At 43.7% G+C, this 16,370-nt stretch overlaps 2 protein-coding genes and 1 long non-coding RNA gene across 6 annotated transcripts; 1 reads left to right on the forward strand and 2 right to left on the reverse strand.

The window, feature by feature from the left end:
* Positions 1 to 2,158: 2,158 nt before the first annotated feature.
* On the reverse strand, positions 2,159 to 6,460 carry LOC119286205 (glutamate-rich WD repeat-containing protein 1-like). The gene is made up of 13 exons (XM_037565568.1): positions 6,302 to 6,460; positions 6,140 to 6,202; positions 5,842 to 5,948; positions 5,664 to 5,742; positions 4,802 to 4,978; positions 4,581 to 4,679; positions 4,179 to 4,347; positions 3,926 to 4,029; positions 3,697 to 3,836; positions 3,540 to 3,612; positions 2,870 to 2,985; positions 2,651 to 2,768; positions 2,159 to 2,524 (listed from the first exon to the last, which is right to left on the reverse strand). Exons 1-13 carry the CDS (start codon positions 6,350 to 6,352, stop codon positions 2,372 to 2,374), a joined length of 1,449 nt encoding a protein of 482 aa, XP_037421465.1. The 5' UTR covers positions 6,353 to 6,460; the 3' UTR covers positions 2,159 to 2,371.
* A 190-nt stretch (positions 6,461 to 6,650) lies between these two features.
* On the forward strand, positions 6,651 to 15,776 carry LOC119286207. 4 transcript variants are annotated; one of them, XR_005140297.1, is made up of 4 exons: positions 6,651 to 6,941; positions 7,058 to 7,159; positions 7,275 to 7,443; positions 12,028 to 12,122. It is a non-coding gene; the product is annotated as an uncharacterized LOC119286207 (long non-coding RNA). The 4 variants fall into 4 exon arrangements; XR_005140298.1 differs by having other exon boundaries at positions 7,074 to 7,159; XR_005140296.1 differs by lacking the exon at positions 12,028 to 12,122 and adding an exon at positions 15,648 to 15,776 and having other exon boundaries at positions 6,651 to 7,159.
* On the reverse strand, positions 7,708 to 13,715 carry LOC119286206 (protein ZINC INDUCED FACILITATOR-LIKE 1-like). Its single transcript, XM_037565569.1, has 17 exons — positions 13,458 to 13,715; positions 13,015 to 13,055; positions 12,237 to 12,297; positions 12,000 to 12,102; positions 11,804 to 11,906; positions 11,621 to 11,674; positions 11,471 to 11,533; positions 11,333 to 11,382; positions 11,178 to 11,253; positions 10,407 to 10,583; positions 10,243 to 10,330; positions 9,309 to 9,394; positions 9,116 to 9,223; positions 8,814 to 8,858; positions 8,644 to 8,732; positions 8,227 to 8,270; positions 7,708 to 8,076 (listed from the first exon to the last, which is right to left on the reverse strand). Exons 1-17 carry the CDS (start codon positions 13,654 to 13,656, stop codon positions 7,973 to 7,975), a joined length of 1,491 nt encoding a protein of 496 aa, XP_037421466.1. The 5' UTR covers positions 13,657 to 13,715; the 3' UTR covers positions 7,708 to 7,972.
* Positions 15,777 to 16,370: the final 594 nt, after the last annotated feature.

A 16,370-nucleotide genomic window follows, 5' to 3' on the forward strand; every position in this document is an offset into this window, starting at 1 on the left:
CCCCGCCCCCAGGAGGCATAAAAATCGCCTCCTGGGGGCCAGCCGGCGGTAGAATCGGTTCTGGCGGCAGTTGGGTACCTAATCGTCGCCCCCAGGTTGCCCCCAAGCACCGATATCGGCCCATTTCTGGCCGCTTTTCGGCCCACTTTCGGCGACAAATGGTCCGATATCGGCGTGAATCGGCCCATATTCAGCGTGGTTCAGCATGGTTCGGCTTAAATTTTCAACATAAGTAATTTTTGTATCACATAGTTCATCACAAAAAATCAATAAAAATCAAATAGTTAAACAAATTATATAGTTCTAGAAATAAAAAGTCATATTTCATCACACGTCGAGCTAGGCATCGCCCTTGATCCTCCATAGGTGCTCCACCAGATCCGGCTGCAGTTGTTGATGCACCTGTGTGTCTCGGATCTCCTAACGCATATTGAGGTAGGCAGTCCAGGTTGCCGGTAGCTGGTGATCAACTTCGGCTAGAGGACCCTGCCTGTAGTATGGTTCAATATCAAACACTGGTTCTTCCTGCTCGCTCTCAATGACCATGTTGTGCAAGATGACACAGCAAGTCATGATCTCCCACATTTGATCTTTCGACCAGGTCTAAGCAGGGTAACGAACAACAGCAAATCGGGATTGAAGCACACCAAATGCCCGCTCGACATCCTTCATGCAAGCCTCATGCACCTTTGGCAAAGTGGGACTTCTTGCCTCCTGGCACAACATTTGAGATAATCTTCACAAATGTAGACCATCTCGGATAGATGCCATCAGCTAGGTAGTACTCCTTGTTGTAGTGCCACCCATTGACCTCGAAGTTCACCGGAGGAGAATGACCTTCAACAAGCTTGGCAAAGACATGGGAGCACTGCAGCACGTTGATGTTATTGTGAGTTCCTGGCATACCAAAGAAGGAGTGCCAAATCCAGAGGTCCTGTGTGGCCACCGCCTCAAGTATCACACTGCAAACGCCTTTGGCGCCTTTGTACATCCCCTGCCAAGCAAATGGGCACTTCTTCCATTTCCAATGCATGCAGTCGATGCTTCCAAGCATCCCAGGAAATCCTCTTGCTGCATTCTGTGCTAGGATCCGAGCAGTGTCTTCCGCATTGGGTGTTCGCAAGTATTGCAGTCCAAACACTGACACCACTACCTTGCAGAACTTGTAGAAACACTCAATGGTCGTGGACTCGGCCATGCGCCCATAGTCGTCGAGTGAATCACTGGGAGCTCCGTATGCAAGCATCCTCATCGATGTCGTGCACTTCTGGATTGAGGTGAATCCAAGTTTGCCGGTGCAATCCTTCTTGCACTTGAAGTAACTGTTGAACTCCCAGATGAAATTCACAATCCTGAGGAAAAGCTTTCGGCTCATCCAATAACGGCGCCGAAATACTTTGTCACCGTGCAGTGGAGCGTTGGCGAAGTAGTCGGAGTAGAGCATGCAGTAGCCTTCCAGACGATGCCGGTTCTTTCCTTTCACCCGCCCTGGCGCCGAGCCACCTCGCCGCGGCCTTTCATTGCTCGTGAGCAGGCCGGCGAGGGTGGCGAGGACCATGAGATGCTCCTCTTCCTGGACGTCGACATCGGCTTCCTCCTCCAGTAGCGCGGCGAGCGCCTCCTCGTTGTCCAAGTCTATCGCCGAACACCTTGCGGGTGTGGTGGGCGCACACCCGCCGGTACACCGCCCTGCACGGCCGAAACGCCGAAAAAATCGCCCGAACGGTGGTGGAGATGCTGCCGCGACGAAACCTCCTCTCTTTTCCGACGGGGAATGACCTATCTAATGATGGTGGGCAGTGAACGGTACCAGAATCAGCAGGGTGACGACCAAGCGCGCGAGGGGCGAATCTAGGCGGTTGACTTGACTTTTCGCCTGACAGTGTGGGCCAGGCGTGTTTTTCCCTTGCGCCGAAGCCCCCGAGCACCGGGTTTGGCCTGCGATCGCCGAGCCTAAAAACGTGCCGGCGCATAAAAAGTCGCCTGGGGCCTGGCTGGAGATGCTCTAACATGACGGTCCAGACTCCCCCAAACCCTCCCCCGCTTTGGTTCTGATTTATGGAATTTTGCACGTCCAAACCGGTCGGAACAATTGCTGGCTATTTGGTGATCAGCGTTTTAGTTGCCCTAACAAAGCTCAAATATGCGCTCATCCAGCTAAATTCTTGGGTGTCAAAAGTAGAGCATATGGATCAGGTAATTTGGTGAGTATCATCCAGGATGACTAATTATCCACTATCTATTACATGAAACTGAGACGGTCGTCTTCACAAAACAGAGAAACATAAAATACAGGATACTGAAAACAGATAGATACTCGCAGTATTGTCCTTAGCCTAGAAGGATATTCAGATATTTCATAAGCCTTGCATTAGCCAAGTGGCGCCAAAGTAGGTTTGTCTGCCCCGGCTATGGTTGTGTCTATGTTGCTGGGCATCAGCACGTTGAAGCCATCCGCTGCAGTCGACACGATCATTCCAGGTATTTGTGGGTGCCAGTGCAATTCTTTCAGATCTTTCTGGCCCTGCACATTCACAAAATCATCACATCTACTTGCTTCTTTACGGCTCTTTACACATGTGGCTTTGGCCGCAACACATGCAAAAGAATGGAAATTAAAGCCATCTTCAGGAGAAATTTGATCAAGTACCTGGTGAACAAAGAGAAGTTGCGGGGGCAAATCTTCAGGAGCATTTGCCTGCTCTTTCATCTTTGCTCTGAATTCAGCTTCCTCTTCTGCGTCTTTTTCCAATGAAAGATCCCAAATTCTGAAGAAAAACAAACCAGCATGTTACAGCAAGAGAACTCGACATGTCATAGGATATCAGCACTTCAAAAACAAAAACAAAATGATAGGAGGGCCAGCTACGTGAGTTGATGATCAGCAGATGATACAGCCAAAGTTGATGCTTCATGTGGACTCCATTCCACGGATGTAATTGGGTGCTTGTGGTACTCGAAATGCGCTACCACTGCGCCGTCATCCTGCCAATACACAGAAAGCACAGTGAACAGAGAGTTGACGTGAACATACCATTTTCAAGCAATTGTGCATACTTGTAAGAAAAGAAACAATAGTTCATATCATACGTAGGAAAATATATTTTAAACAAAATTGGCAAAGCAACATACTGATTGCGGTAGTGTAACTGCAGTGATTTTGGCAGAAGTGTGCACTACATATACTACCGGCAACAAAATAACATGTAACAACACATACTCCCTCCGTCCCATAATGTAAGACATTTTCCGACATGTCAGAAAATGTCTCTTACATTATGGGACGGAGGGAGTATCAAATTAACAATTCTACTAGCAATAACATGCCAAATTTTCATCAACTAGAAGACGAAAGTACCTTGATAAATCTAAGATCACCTAATACTTATCTTTCTCAATATAGAGTACATAGGCAGGCAGGCAAACGGAAGCCTAAAGTACAAATCAGAAAAACACAAACCAGAGGAAAACACCCCTTTGAAGTGGGTAGTATGCAAGTGACGAGCATAGAAAAATGTACTTTGTCAAGACGAAAGTACCTTGATAAATCTAAGATCACGAATTGAGAAACTGCCATCATCACATCCTGAAGCTATCATACAGCTAGCTAGCCTGATAATGGAGGTCACAACATAAATACAACGGTATACAGAAGAAATAGTAGTGCTCATGAATAAAAAAACCTAGTAAATATACCGATTCCAGGAGATAACGTTAACATCAGCATTGTGAGCCTTAATAGACATACATGGTTTCTTCTCTGTCCTAACATCCCAAATACATATCTTTCCATCCACTGAACAAGAGGCAAATACGTCGCCTTCTGTGGGACTCCACTGCAAGAATATAATCAAATATTTTTTAGATAATCAACATATCCAGAGGACATAGGAGTATATATATGACACATCATTCAGTGGCATGCCTGTAGATCTTCAACGCTTGCGGAGTGTCCAACAAATGGTTTTGTATCTACGTCCCAAGTGCTCGAAGATGGTTCCCAGAGATGAATGCAACTGTTGCAATCACCTGTGTGGAAAAAACATTAAACTGGTCTAAGCCAACGAATGTATACCAAATTAAATGAAAACGCTGATCTATGAATACATGACAGAGAGAACACGAGAGAACATATCTGAGGATAAAGCATTGTAACATGTAATAGATCTATTACATACCAGAAACAAGTCTTCCAGTAACAAGTGGACTCCAATCAATTGCATATCCTTCATCTTTATGGCCATTGAATATTTTCAAAGGTACATGATTATGGATTATGTCGTCTTCTTTGTGTGCAACTGGCCCTGAATCTGCTACTGAGTTAAGGAAGGATTTGAAGTCCCACACCTGCATATTACACACAAAGTAGTCAGTTCAATACATTATGTTCCTTACAAGTTCCTAAGAACAAAATATGATATGTAAATGATGGAATTGGGGTGTGGAGCCCTTTATTCCTAACAAATATTATGCACAGATTATTCTATCTGTTCCTGGGAAGATGCGGCAGAGATTAACCAAATGTTGAGTGGGCCAACCACAGGAGTAAATAAAGAGAAATGAGAGCCAAAAAGAATTACCTGAACATGACCTGTGTCTCCCCATGTAGCACATATGTGTGGTTGTTGAGTCATTGAGCGTATCCTGTTTACACACCCCGCATGGGCCACCTTTTTTAGCTGGTACGTACAAAATTGACCTATTAGCAACAGAAGGTTTGTACCAATGCAGCAAAGCTAAAGTGTGAAATAATTGATGTCAACGAAAAATATGAAGTTGTGCATTTAGAGAAAAAACATACATGTAGGATGGGCTTTGTATCCTCATTAGTTTCCTCCTCTTCTTCTTCATCACTGCTGCTGTCACTATCCATATCACTGTCAGCATCAACTTTTGAAGATGGTATAGGTTCTCGCTTCTTCCCGTTTATGTTGGAAAGCTTGAAAACGCCAATATAATTCCATGGAGCCTTTTCAGCCTGTAAAGGATGAAGCATAGCCCTTAATTTAGATAGGCAAACTATGTGGAAACGTATTTGTTGGAAACGTAAATGAAACATACTACCTCCTCCATTCCTAAATATAAGACGTTTGGGATACGTTTGGCAGTTTAGGTAGTAAGTGGTAAACAAGTATCAAAACTTTCTTTTAATGCACTAATTACTTGACATTCCACCAATATAAACATTATTTCTTGGAGCACAAAAATCCCTGTTAGTTGAGTCTCATTCTTAAAGCTTAACAATACCAAGCCAAGCTCGGTTGCAAGCAATCATAGCTTGGCCAAGCCTTACATATTGAAGCTGTAATAACACCAATAACAATGAAACACGCACCAAAGCAACATGATTGTTATAAATGGGAGCAAGCATCCGCACTAAACATTAGCAATTGTATGACGTTCCATCTAAAATAGCAGAATAAGAAACTGATGCAGACCGGTAAATACCCTAACACATGCTCGAGAAGTATACATGAGTAGGCACCAGCAATCCAGCAGTTAAACAAGATAATCAAATATGCCCTTACAAATAAATTTGAGACCATAAAACTCATCTCTACGTGGCAGAACAGAAATGAACTGCAATCTCAGTTTTGCTGTAAGACAAAGCATGAAGTAGCCCTTTCTGTGCAAATTTTACAAGGGTGAAGACGGGACGCAACCTGAGTTCCAGCAACGCCATATAATGTGTGTGGGAACTCTGATCGGACAAGCCCAAGTTGATCTTGCACAACATCAAGGCTACAAAGCAAAGTGAAATCGTTGAGAAGAGAGAATTTCTTAGTCTGAAATTACAGCACGAAGGATGCCTCCCTGCGGATAAGGAGAATATAGTTTTACCTCAAGCAAGGCCAGCCAATACTAAATCCTCGGAGATAGTTGTAAGCCTCGGGATCAAACTGGAGCTCCTCTCCCTCCTCCAGTGCATCTACACCTGGTTGCCACACCTAACAACAAAATCCACCATTTACATATGTAATTCCATATATACAGTTTTCCACATCATTCTTAGCATGAGAACAGAAGGAAACAATTTAATCATAGGAGTAACTAACTAATCACGGCAGTCATCTATACGCTCGAACCAATCCAAGAATTATAAAATAGCATTGAAACGAAAGATTAGTGCCCCCCTCACCTTTGCCGGACCAGAAGCCACCGCAGCGGTAGCAGACGATGAAGCATCAGCCTTCTTCGCTCCCTGACCAGACCAACGTCGCCCAAGAAAACACGAGAATTAGGGAGAGCTTATCATAGTGAGAAAAAGGGAGATAAGATGAGCCGCTGCGGAATCGCGTGCCTTGCCCTTCTTCGACTTGGACTTGCCGGCCTTCTTGACTGTGCGACCCATCAGGAGAACGCTAAGGCTGAGGTCTGCCGGAGAGAGGGGAGGGGGAGGTGGTCGGAGTTGGAGGAGACGGAGGAGCAGATTAATTGGCGGCGGCACCGCTCAGCTCCATCCCCAGGGTTTTGAGGAAGGACGGACGGGAGCACCCTCTTAGATGGGCCGGGCCGCCTCCCACGTGGGCTCTGAGGAGGATATTTATTTATCGCGGCCCGTCAAGCAAGCCTCGTCAGAAACATGGGCTTCTTCCTCGCATTTGTGGTAACCTCGCGCCGACGACATTGCCGGAGTTGCAGTGCTCGCCGCTATCTCCCATCTGCGCCCCCGCCTGCTGCTGCAACAGGAACGGCGCGGCTATTTCGCCAACCCACCCCTGCTCGCCCGGCACCTTCCCTACCACTACCAGCCCAGCCATCTTCCGCCTACCTCCGGCTTACCCTACAGTGGCGACCACCTCTGAGACTAAATCTTGGTTAGCTCTGAGGATTTTTCTTGCTTCTCTCTCTCCCCCAGGCATGCAAGCTCTGCACTGAGTGAATCCGCGTGGTGGAAATACATTTCGATGCTCAAAATTATTAGCATTCTGAAGCTCAAGGTAGGGTCGTCTCTGTTTTACTTGCTACTTAAGGCAAATTCAGATCGAACACAAAATTGGATGTGCTCGCTTTCTTCATGGTATCGATATTCATCGGTTTCTTTAACAATCGGGAGGTTGTATGATTGGTAGTGCGCGTCATTCCTGGATTATAAGCCCAGAGAGGATCAGAATGATAGAGCTCTCAACTTCCATGAGCTATGTTTCAGACTTCAGAGGTCAGATGTTTGCCAGTTACTCCTTTGCAGAGGTTCTTACATGATAGTTGGTGATATACTTCACTAATTGAAAGATTGAACGTTGTTAATTTTCCATAAACTCTTACCTGTGCAGTTTTCCTACTTAATTTTGCTGATGTCACGCCTGGACCAGGCTTGGCATCTTCCAGATGAGCTGATGGACAAGACAATGTTGTAGTTTCCTTTTCGCGGAAAGGGGCATTGATAGGATCAGAATGGGCGTGCTAAGCATGGATGATTTGTGCAGGCCTCCGTCACTCATGGTATTTTCTTCATCTTAAATGTTTTGCAGAACACTACTTTTCTTCATTCTTGTTTGGTGATTACCATTTCCATACCACATAGGATGTTTACTTGGGTAATCTTATGCAAAATTCTTGTTTCTTGCATGATTATCACAACTGCGCCACGGTTAAAATAAGATGAGCAGGTGGCGTTTGGATTTCACGTATTTACTTAGGAGGGACAATACGATCAATTTATGCTTAGTGGGAGAAAGCAAAATGGTCGCAACAGACAAGGGCACATGATGCTGGGTCGTAAAATAGTCCTCTGTATGGAAAAAAGTTTACACAGTATCTCACAGTTCAGGGTATTACATTAAGGATGCATATTCAGTATATCATACTAAGTGTCTTCCTTATTTTACTACTGTACAAGTATAATCACTGGCTCTCTGCACAACATGGGGCTGGATTGAGGATCGGGACTTCTACGCATTTTTTGCAAGCTAAAACATGGTCGTAACTTTTCACACCATCCATTGTTCCACTGCTTTGGGGGTTCCAGCTGCTACTTGAAATCATATTGCTTTGGAACTGCTAGGAATGGCTTGAAGGTCAGCACAAGCCCAATTACTTCGACTAGATTCAAAATCAGGAATATCATTTGATCCCCTGCATGAAGAAATAGATCATATGTTATTATTTGCAATTGCACATGCCCATGGTGATTAATTACATGCGTACTGCACGGGACAAGTTTTTTTTTAACAAATAACTGCTGTTGCTGAAATAAGAATGTAACCCATAAATTATCAAACATACCTGGAAAGAAAGCAGCATGTTGGCGCTTTTGGGCCCATGAGAACCTACATTTGAAATTTCCAAATATGATATGTTATAGATGGTATATGCATACATTATGTGCATATGAACCTAATATCAAGTAATAATAGTATAAGAGAAGATGCTGGTAGGCTTACTAGTGACCATATGATTTTAATTTAGCTCTGGGCTTTATTTATTTTTACCAGACACAGCTCTGGCCTTTATCATTCTTAGTATTAATTGCCCATGTGTTACTAAATTTTAGAGTCCAGTCTTATGTCCAATCTGATAAAGGAACTAGTTCTTTGAGAAGCTCCATCAAGGTTCAGTAGGGTTCACATGCTATACGACTTTTACATGTTAGCATATTGATTGTGTTCAAAGAAGATTTGGATGGTTCACAGCGATACTCACAGAACACCTGCTCCTGCTGGAGCAATAGCCTTGAAGAGGGACATTGCAGTTGTAGATATGCCATTTGCAGCACCTCTTTGATTTTGTGACTGTCGTTTCAGTAAACTGAGTTAGCTAACTTGAGAAGCAATTGAGAGTATAAAAGTCACACAAATTGACTTGATACTTACCACAGCACTGTTTTGCAGAATACAAGTGCCCGTTAAGATAGTTGTCTGATCAAATTTTTCAAAGATGTAAAATGTAATGTTAGAAAGAATGATAGTGCTGTATAAAAAAGCAAATAACTTCTATGTTGGCATTTCTTCTATTATGGTCAATTCTGTATATATCCTGGACTATAATGTAAACCTTATGGGATTTCTCAATCTGTATAACCCTATTGCTCAAAATTGATACAGCATGTATAGTATTCTGTTTGAAAGAAATAAAGTCATGTTTGAGACAACGAGATGGAATTGTTGACACTTACGGCAAAAGCACCCTTTATAACGGCAGCGAAATAAATGGCTAGTCCGAGTTTGGTCCCTGATAGGTGTGTCATGAAGGGGTAAGTAGCAAGAAGTGGTATGGATAGAGCCTGAAATGGACATGTGGAATTGTTAAAAAAAAAGAGGATATGTATAAGAAATGTGAGTTTTGTGGGAAATAGCTCGGTTACTCACAGCTGCAATACGGGATGAAATGATAGACCCAAGATATTTGTGCACGTGTCTATAAACAAATATTTGATACAAAAGAAGACCAGCACCTGACATCAAATGTGAAATTAATACTCAAAGTTCTTTATTATCATAATACACCACAAATAGTTACTACTAGAATTTAACCAGTATAACAATGAGACACAATGTTCCCGAATGGGTGGCATTTAGTATTAGAACTAGTTTTGATTAGAAAGAAGTCTACATTTTGGGCCTTTAACTTTGCCCCAAGTGCATTTTGGTCCTATAACTTTCAAACAGCCCGAAATGAACCCGAAACTTACAAAACAGTTCACTTATGAACCCTTGTCTGGTTTTCGAGCGGTTCCAGTTACCTACATGATTCGTATGCGTACGGACTCCTACAGCCCATATATGGCTCTGTGGCACTGTAGTTCAAAAATAAAAATAAAATGAAATTTAAAAGGAAAGGCGGCTTGGGCCAATATTTTGTACCAACAATTTATTTTTCTCTCTTCTCCTCTCTCTGTCATACTTTCACATCGTCGGTCCCTCACCTCACATTGTTATTGAACTTGCTCTTCATATCTATGTGGCAATCACATCGGTAAAATATTTCATGCCGCATCAGCGAAAACCGCATTGAAGTCAGTGGTTTGTCCAAAAGGGAATAGTTTCGTGAGCTTATGGTTCCCTTTGGACTGTTTGAAAGTTTTAGGGCCAAAAGTGATCTATTTTTTTTCTTTTGATTATATCTGGTTTCAAAGTGCACCACTACATGGATGAATGTTCCATAAATATGAACATCCTAGAGGCAATCTTAATATTGTGGTGCACATTTTATAGCATTGTAGTTGAAATCAACTGCATAAATTAAAATGTTAATATGTAAGAGATGTTTAATAAGATTATATACACTGGTTATAACCTATACCTGAAACTGCAAGAACTTGGCCAACATCTTTAGATGAAAAGCTTAGTCCGCCATACTTTTTTTCACTTACAGCCCACAAGGAAAATATCTGATGCAAAAAATATATATGTTACTTATTTATTCATTAGTTTGTATGTTGTAAGGGGAACATGAATAGTAGTTACCTCACTGTATGCTGTATCATGAAGGGTGAAAACACAATATGCAATTATAGAAGACATCAACGGCCAGTTCTTGTATAGACTCTTCTCTGGATGTGGAACTTCTCTATGGGGAGCAGCTCTTGAATCACTAACCATTTCTACTTCCCTTTCTAAGTTTTTATGCATATGAAGTGTCTCCTGGTAGCAAAGTTCAGTCACATATTAAGAAAATAAATCTAGATAACCAAGCAATAACTGATTAGAGACCAATTGCAAATGGACTACAGGGGCTCAACAATTGATACATTTGTTTGCCCTTTGGCTTGTCTTAATTTTAATTTTATCCCTTTCTCTAAAAAAATAAAACCAAATTTACGCCTAATGTAGAAACCAATATATATTTACATATTATGGATAATTATTTATTTCCCGCATGATGTTAGACCCCAATTAAGTCCTCTAACTGTTCAGCAGTTCTCAGTTTTTCAGTTTTGGTCTGAAGTACAAATGCTGCCTTTTCAGTAACAGGCAATGCATGGGATTAGGAAATACATGTGTCCTATCTGTTATTGGCTCAGATCTGGATAGTAATGGAAGTCGTGGTATCAATTCGGGCTGAAAATGTGCCAAACATTATAACTACAAAACTTAAAAGAACCCTCTACAAGTTGAAGACTAGGAATGGATGTCTCAGAGTTAACCAATAAGAGAAATTCCATTAGATTATACTGGCAAAGCTATTAATGGAAAAGGAAAAGCATAGGGCATAGTATTAGTGGGAATGTCACATACCGGTAGCCATATGCAGCTTATTAGGACAGCAAAGGCGATCAGTGAAATGAAAAGGCATGGCAACAAATAGGGAAACCTAAAAAATGCATATAGTGTTAGTTTCATGAAGTTGGCTCATTAGAATTAAATAAAAGCTTATTTACACTACAGTTTACCTCCCAAAAATCGACTTCTCAGAAAATAGGTTCGGATATTGCTTTGCAGGCTGACAAGCAAGTAAGAAAACAAGTGTGTTAGAATAGGTAGTACATTTATTAATATTTGGAAATGGGCATTTCTGAACAGATAGGTACCTGTGCTAAGTAGCCTCCAATGGCTGGACCGACAACAAGACCTATGCCCCAGCCCGTGCTTACCTGTACCCAATGAATAAAGTCAACTAGAGCAACTGGTAAATTGTAATGGTGATGCATGTAAAAAAGAAGAGTTATATGTTCATTTACAACTGATAATCCTAGAGCATGATGTTCAGGTCGACAAACTTCAACTGAATAGGCCTGTAAAAGTCAACAATTAGTATGACATAACTGATGCCATGGTATTAGTTGCTACCATGACATAACTGATGCCATGGTATTAGTTGCTACCATGACATAACTGATGCTAGATTGGGCAAACTTGGATACCTTTATTGGGGCAAGCATGCCATTCATAGAACCAAGGAGCATTCTTGTGGCAATCGCCATCCAGTACTTTACACTTAGTCCAAATAGAGTGTTAAAGATGACCCTGAAAGAGGATTGATTACCGAGCTTATAAATTAGCTGCCACGTAAAAGTTAGCATATTTATTTTGTTACAGCTAGCAGAAAAGTTTGCTCACACTGAGAACATGGAGAATGCAATGATAGGTTTTCTCCCAATACGATCTGCCACCACACCCCAGAAGAGCGAGGCGAAACATCTGCCGACCATGTACGATGCACCTATATGACATCGACATCAGTATACCATATCTTAATCTGGGTGAGTATATATGTTAGTGTTTGGAAGAAGAACTGCAGGAATGTACTGGAACTCTGTCACATGTTGTTGATTCAATGAGTTTTAGCATTCTTACCAAGAAGACCAGCATACACACCGATATCTTGTTCGTTTTTTGCCACATGCATATCTTGTATCTGTTGTCAAGGAAGGTCAAACTGAGTAAAGAAATAAAATGAGTGATGTTTTATCAGCATTTGCTCAACTCTTTAAACCGGGAACTAAATAAACCCTTGAGAGTGTCGATCTTGGCGGTTACCAGTTTGTAGAGCTCAATCATTTGCTCCCATCGGAGTTTTATGGTTGATAATGGTATACGAATAAGCCATGCATCATCAGATAGTGCTTGTCTGACTCATCTGAAGGCATGAATACGCTGTATCTCTTTTGCAGTGTATCTCTGTTCATTGTTTTTATGAGGTCTACCATGGAGTGATCCACTGTGGATCAATTGCCAGGTTGGACGTTTTACATCTTAAGAGACGTCAAGATTATGTTTATGGGAATTAATGCTGATGAGTATGCCCCATGTTTCAGAGCTGAGTGAGACCTATATGAGAGTGAAGTGGTCAGAGCCACGGTGACTAATAATGGTTACAACTATGGTGGTGTCATGAGTCAGAAATGTTTATGCTAAGATATTTTTATATATAGGATATATTGATTGCCATTTCTTTCTAGTAAATTTCCATGTGAATAACCCGCAAAAAAAAATCCGTGTGAATAAATACGGCATTAACAGTAAAATTCAGCAAACTGAGGCCGTAATTTTTTAATTAGTTGGGTCAGGCGAAGGACATATGGCAGTACCAATTAAATTAAATCAATTGAATTGAGATCGTTAACATACGTACCATGAAGTACAAGAATGGGAACAGTGATGATATCGGTAGAGCTGCAAGTTTAAAGAAGATATTGTCAATATATTGCAAGAAACATGGCCTCTCATGACTAATACAGTACGTGTGAGCTCACCATCAGCAAAAAAAAAAAAAGCTACATCGTCAAATTCCATATCCCTACTAGTAATGCTATTTATCATACACTGTTTAATGACTGTATACAGATCTTTCCTATATCTAGAATGTGAAAAAAGCTATGATCGTCCTTTTCAAAAGTGTTTTACAGTAAAATGTTCCTAAGTTAATAAAATATTTATGTTAAAAAAACAGTATGTACAGTAAAAGAATACATCTGCAAGGTGAGATGCAGAGCAAAACATATATAATACTCCCTAAATTAACTGCCGCTGAAACGAGTGAATCTAATACTTAGGTAGAGCGACTATGTAGAGTACCCGAGGCGAGGGTGGTGACCCCGACGTAGAAGAACTCCTTGTAAGGTGTGCCCGTGTTGTTCTCCTTCTTACGCTCCATGGCGCACCCGGGGCACCCCTCGTAGTACACCGTCTCTGGCGGCGAGGGTGAGGGCGGCGCCGTCGCGTCGTCATTGTCGTTACCATGCGGGAATGTCCGGTTCCTGGTAGTGTCGCCCATTGCTGCCACGCTAGTGCTAATAAATTAACTTAATTGATTGACTGACTGCACCGCCAGTACCTTCAGAGTACAAGACACTAGATATGTATGTTGTGATGATGTTATATAGGTAGCCAAGCCGAAGCCGTGCATGCAGTGCAATGCGATGCGGTGCAAGTGCAGCTAGATAGCAGTGCGTCTCTGTCGCCATGGGCAGCATAAAGCTTGCTGCTTTTGGGTGAGATGAGATTTGTTCTCAGCGCGCTGCCTGTCAGTCTTGCTAGGCTGCCACGATGGATCGAGTGGTCAATAAAGTAACATAACAAAAAATGCACTTGCAATATTCTAAGACACTAGTCTTACATTATGAAACGGAGGGAGTATGTAGTAGTATGAAGACCCTCATCATTCATGTGATGTCATGAGATTGTTGGTGCGGATATGGTTACCGTTGTAGTTTGTGGATTGTTGATCTGATCAGGTTTTTTTCATGGGATCACCCCTCATCTGGCCGGTGGCTTCGGGATTTTCATGCTCCAATACGCCGACGACACCATCATCATGGTTGAAGGCTTGGATGCAGACATCGCTAACCTGAAGTTCTTCCTCCTCTGCTTCCAACAAATGTCTGGCCTCAAGATCAACTTCGACAAGAGTGATGTGATGGTAACGGGTTACTCCCCGACAGAGGCCCTCGACATTGCCAATCGCCTCAACTGCCGCCTGGGCTCCTTCCCCACGACTTACTTGGGGACGCCTATTAGTGACTCTCGTCTTACCGTTGCGGACTTGCGCCCTACGGTGGCCAAGCTACAAACACGCATCGAACCTTGGCAGGGTGTGGCTGTTGAAGGCGGCCCGGACGATTCTCATCAACTCCTCCTTTTCCAGCCTCTTGTTCTTAATGAGCTTCTATAGCCTTCATGAGACTCTTCACCACGAGATCGCCAAAGTTCAATCTCGCTTCTATTGGGTTGGCGATAACAATAAACAGAAGTACCATATGGTTAGCTGGCCAGACATCTGCAAGCCCCGTGATCAAGGAGGCCTCGATATCATGTGCTCTAAACGCATGAATATTGCCCTCCTCTCCCGTTGGCTCTGGCGTATTTCGCAAGGGCACGGTGGCCTCTGGTTAGACATCATCCGGAACAAGCATCTGTGCGGACAACCCCTGGCCTTCTGTCAACGGTCCGGGGGCTCCCAGTTTTGGCAGTCGGTCATCTAACTGCTCCCCGTCCTCCGCATTGGAAGCTCCATCGGTGTCGGATTGGGTGCCGCGACGTTGTTCTGGTTTGACCGTTGGGCGGGAGACTCCTCCTTCGCGACTTGCTTCCCCGACCTCTTCTCCATCGCCGTCGTCCCCCTGATCTCAGTTGAGAGGGCCCTTATTGACCTAGGGCGCCTTGCTTTCCGAAGGCCATTTGGGCCTCCGGAAGCCGCCGCTTGGCAGGAGCTGCTTGATTGCGTAGCTCTCCACGAGCCGATAGTGGACGCTGGCCCGGATGAGATGCGGTGGCGTCTTGAGCCTTCGGGTCAATTCTCCACCAAGTCCCTCTACCGGGCCATTGCCCCCTCCTCCGCCCCTCCGCCCCTTGCGGCACTGTGGTCCATCCGCCTACCACTGAAAATCCGGATATTCATGTGGCAATGGATTCACGGACGGCTTCCATCTGGGGTGGAGGTACGCAAACGAAATGCTGCCCGGGCTCCGGCATCTGCCTGCTGTGTGGCACCCCAGAAGACTCGAATCACATCTTCTTTTCCTGCATGTCTGCCCAATTTGTGTGGAGCTGTTTTCGAGAGAGGTGTTTGGTGCCACACCAACTTTCCCGACCTCTACGCCGAGTTCCTGACCTCCCCCCCTCCCCCCGCCCTCTCGTCACATTAGGTGGCTTGAGATCGAGGCCCTCGTGTGGACCCTGTGGACGATCCGCAATAAGCTCGTGATTCAGCGCACCCCTCTTCGCCGGGCCACTGACGCTCTCTTCAAATTGTCTGGTTACTTGCAGCTCTGGTGGCCGCTTAGCCGCCCTCAGGACCGGGACGCCATCTCCGCCTTCATCGCCGACCTGCGCTCGATGGCAGTTCGCCTATCGCCGCCGCCTCCTCCGCCGCCCCCGGAGCCAGATTAGACGCCTGGCTTGCTCTCCGGCTACGGCCTCTTTTTCTTTATTGTTTCTTGGGCTTGTTGAGCTAGCCCTCAGCAGAACATTTGTACTTCTTGTTGTTTGACTTGGATGTGTGTATGCTGAACTAGTTCATGTATGTGTGCTCTAGCAGTTTGCTTTATTTATAAAGCGGAGCGAAATCCTTTTTCGGTAACCAGGTTAGCCTACGAACACCTTGAAAGTAACAATTCTCTATGTTTTTTTGGTTTTTTTTTGCGTAATAACAATTCTCTATGTATACCCGGTAGGACCGACGAAAAAAGTTGCATGTAGGAGGCGTGTTGTTTGGCTGGAGCTGGAGGTAGGAGTATATCCGTTTCCTCCTGCGGGCGATTCCTTTCCTTTTTCCTGGCTGCACCTGCACGTTACGAGCCAGCTAGTTTTTTTTTCATGTATGAGGAGCTTGTTTGGTTCGCAGCTCATTTTTTTTACATTGTAACACATGTCTTATTCATATCATAAAGAACAAAGTACAAGTCACGTAAACACCGACATGACAAAAGTAAAAAGATATCAGAACATCTCTAAGCTTGACACCAACGCCCGTCACCTGCCTCCGGCACC

Source organism: Triticum dicoccoides, chromosome 4A (assembly GCF_002162155.2).
Source record: "Triticum dicoccoides isolate Atlit2015 ecotype Zavitan chromosome 4A, WEW_v2.0, whole genome shotgun sequence".
Lineage (NCBI taxonomy): Eukaryota > Viridiplantae > Streptophyta > Magnoliopsida > Poales > Poaceae > Triticum > Triticum dicoccoides.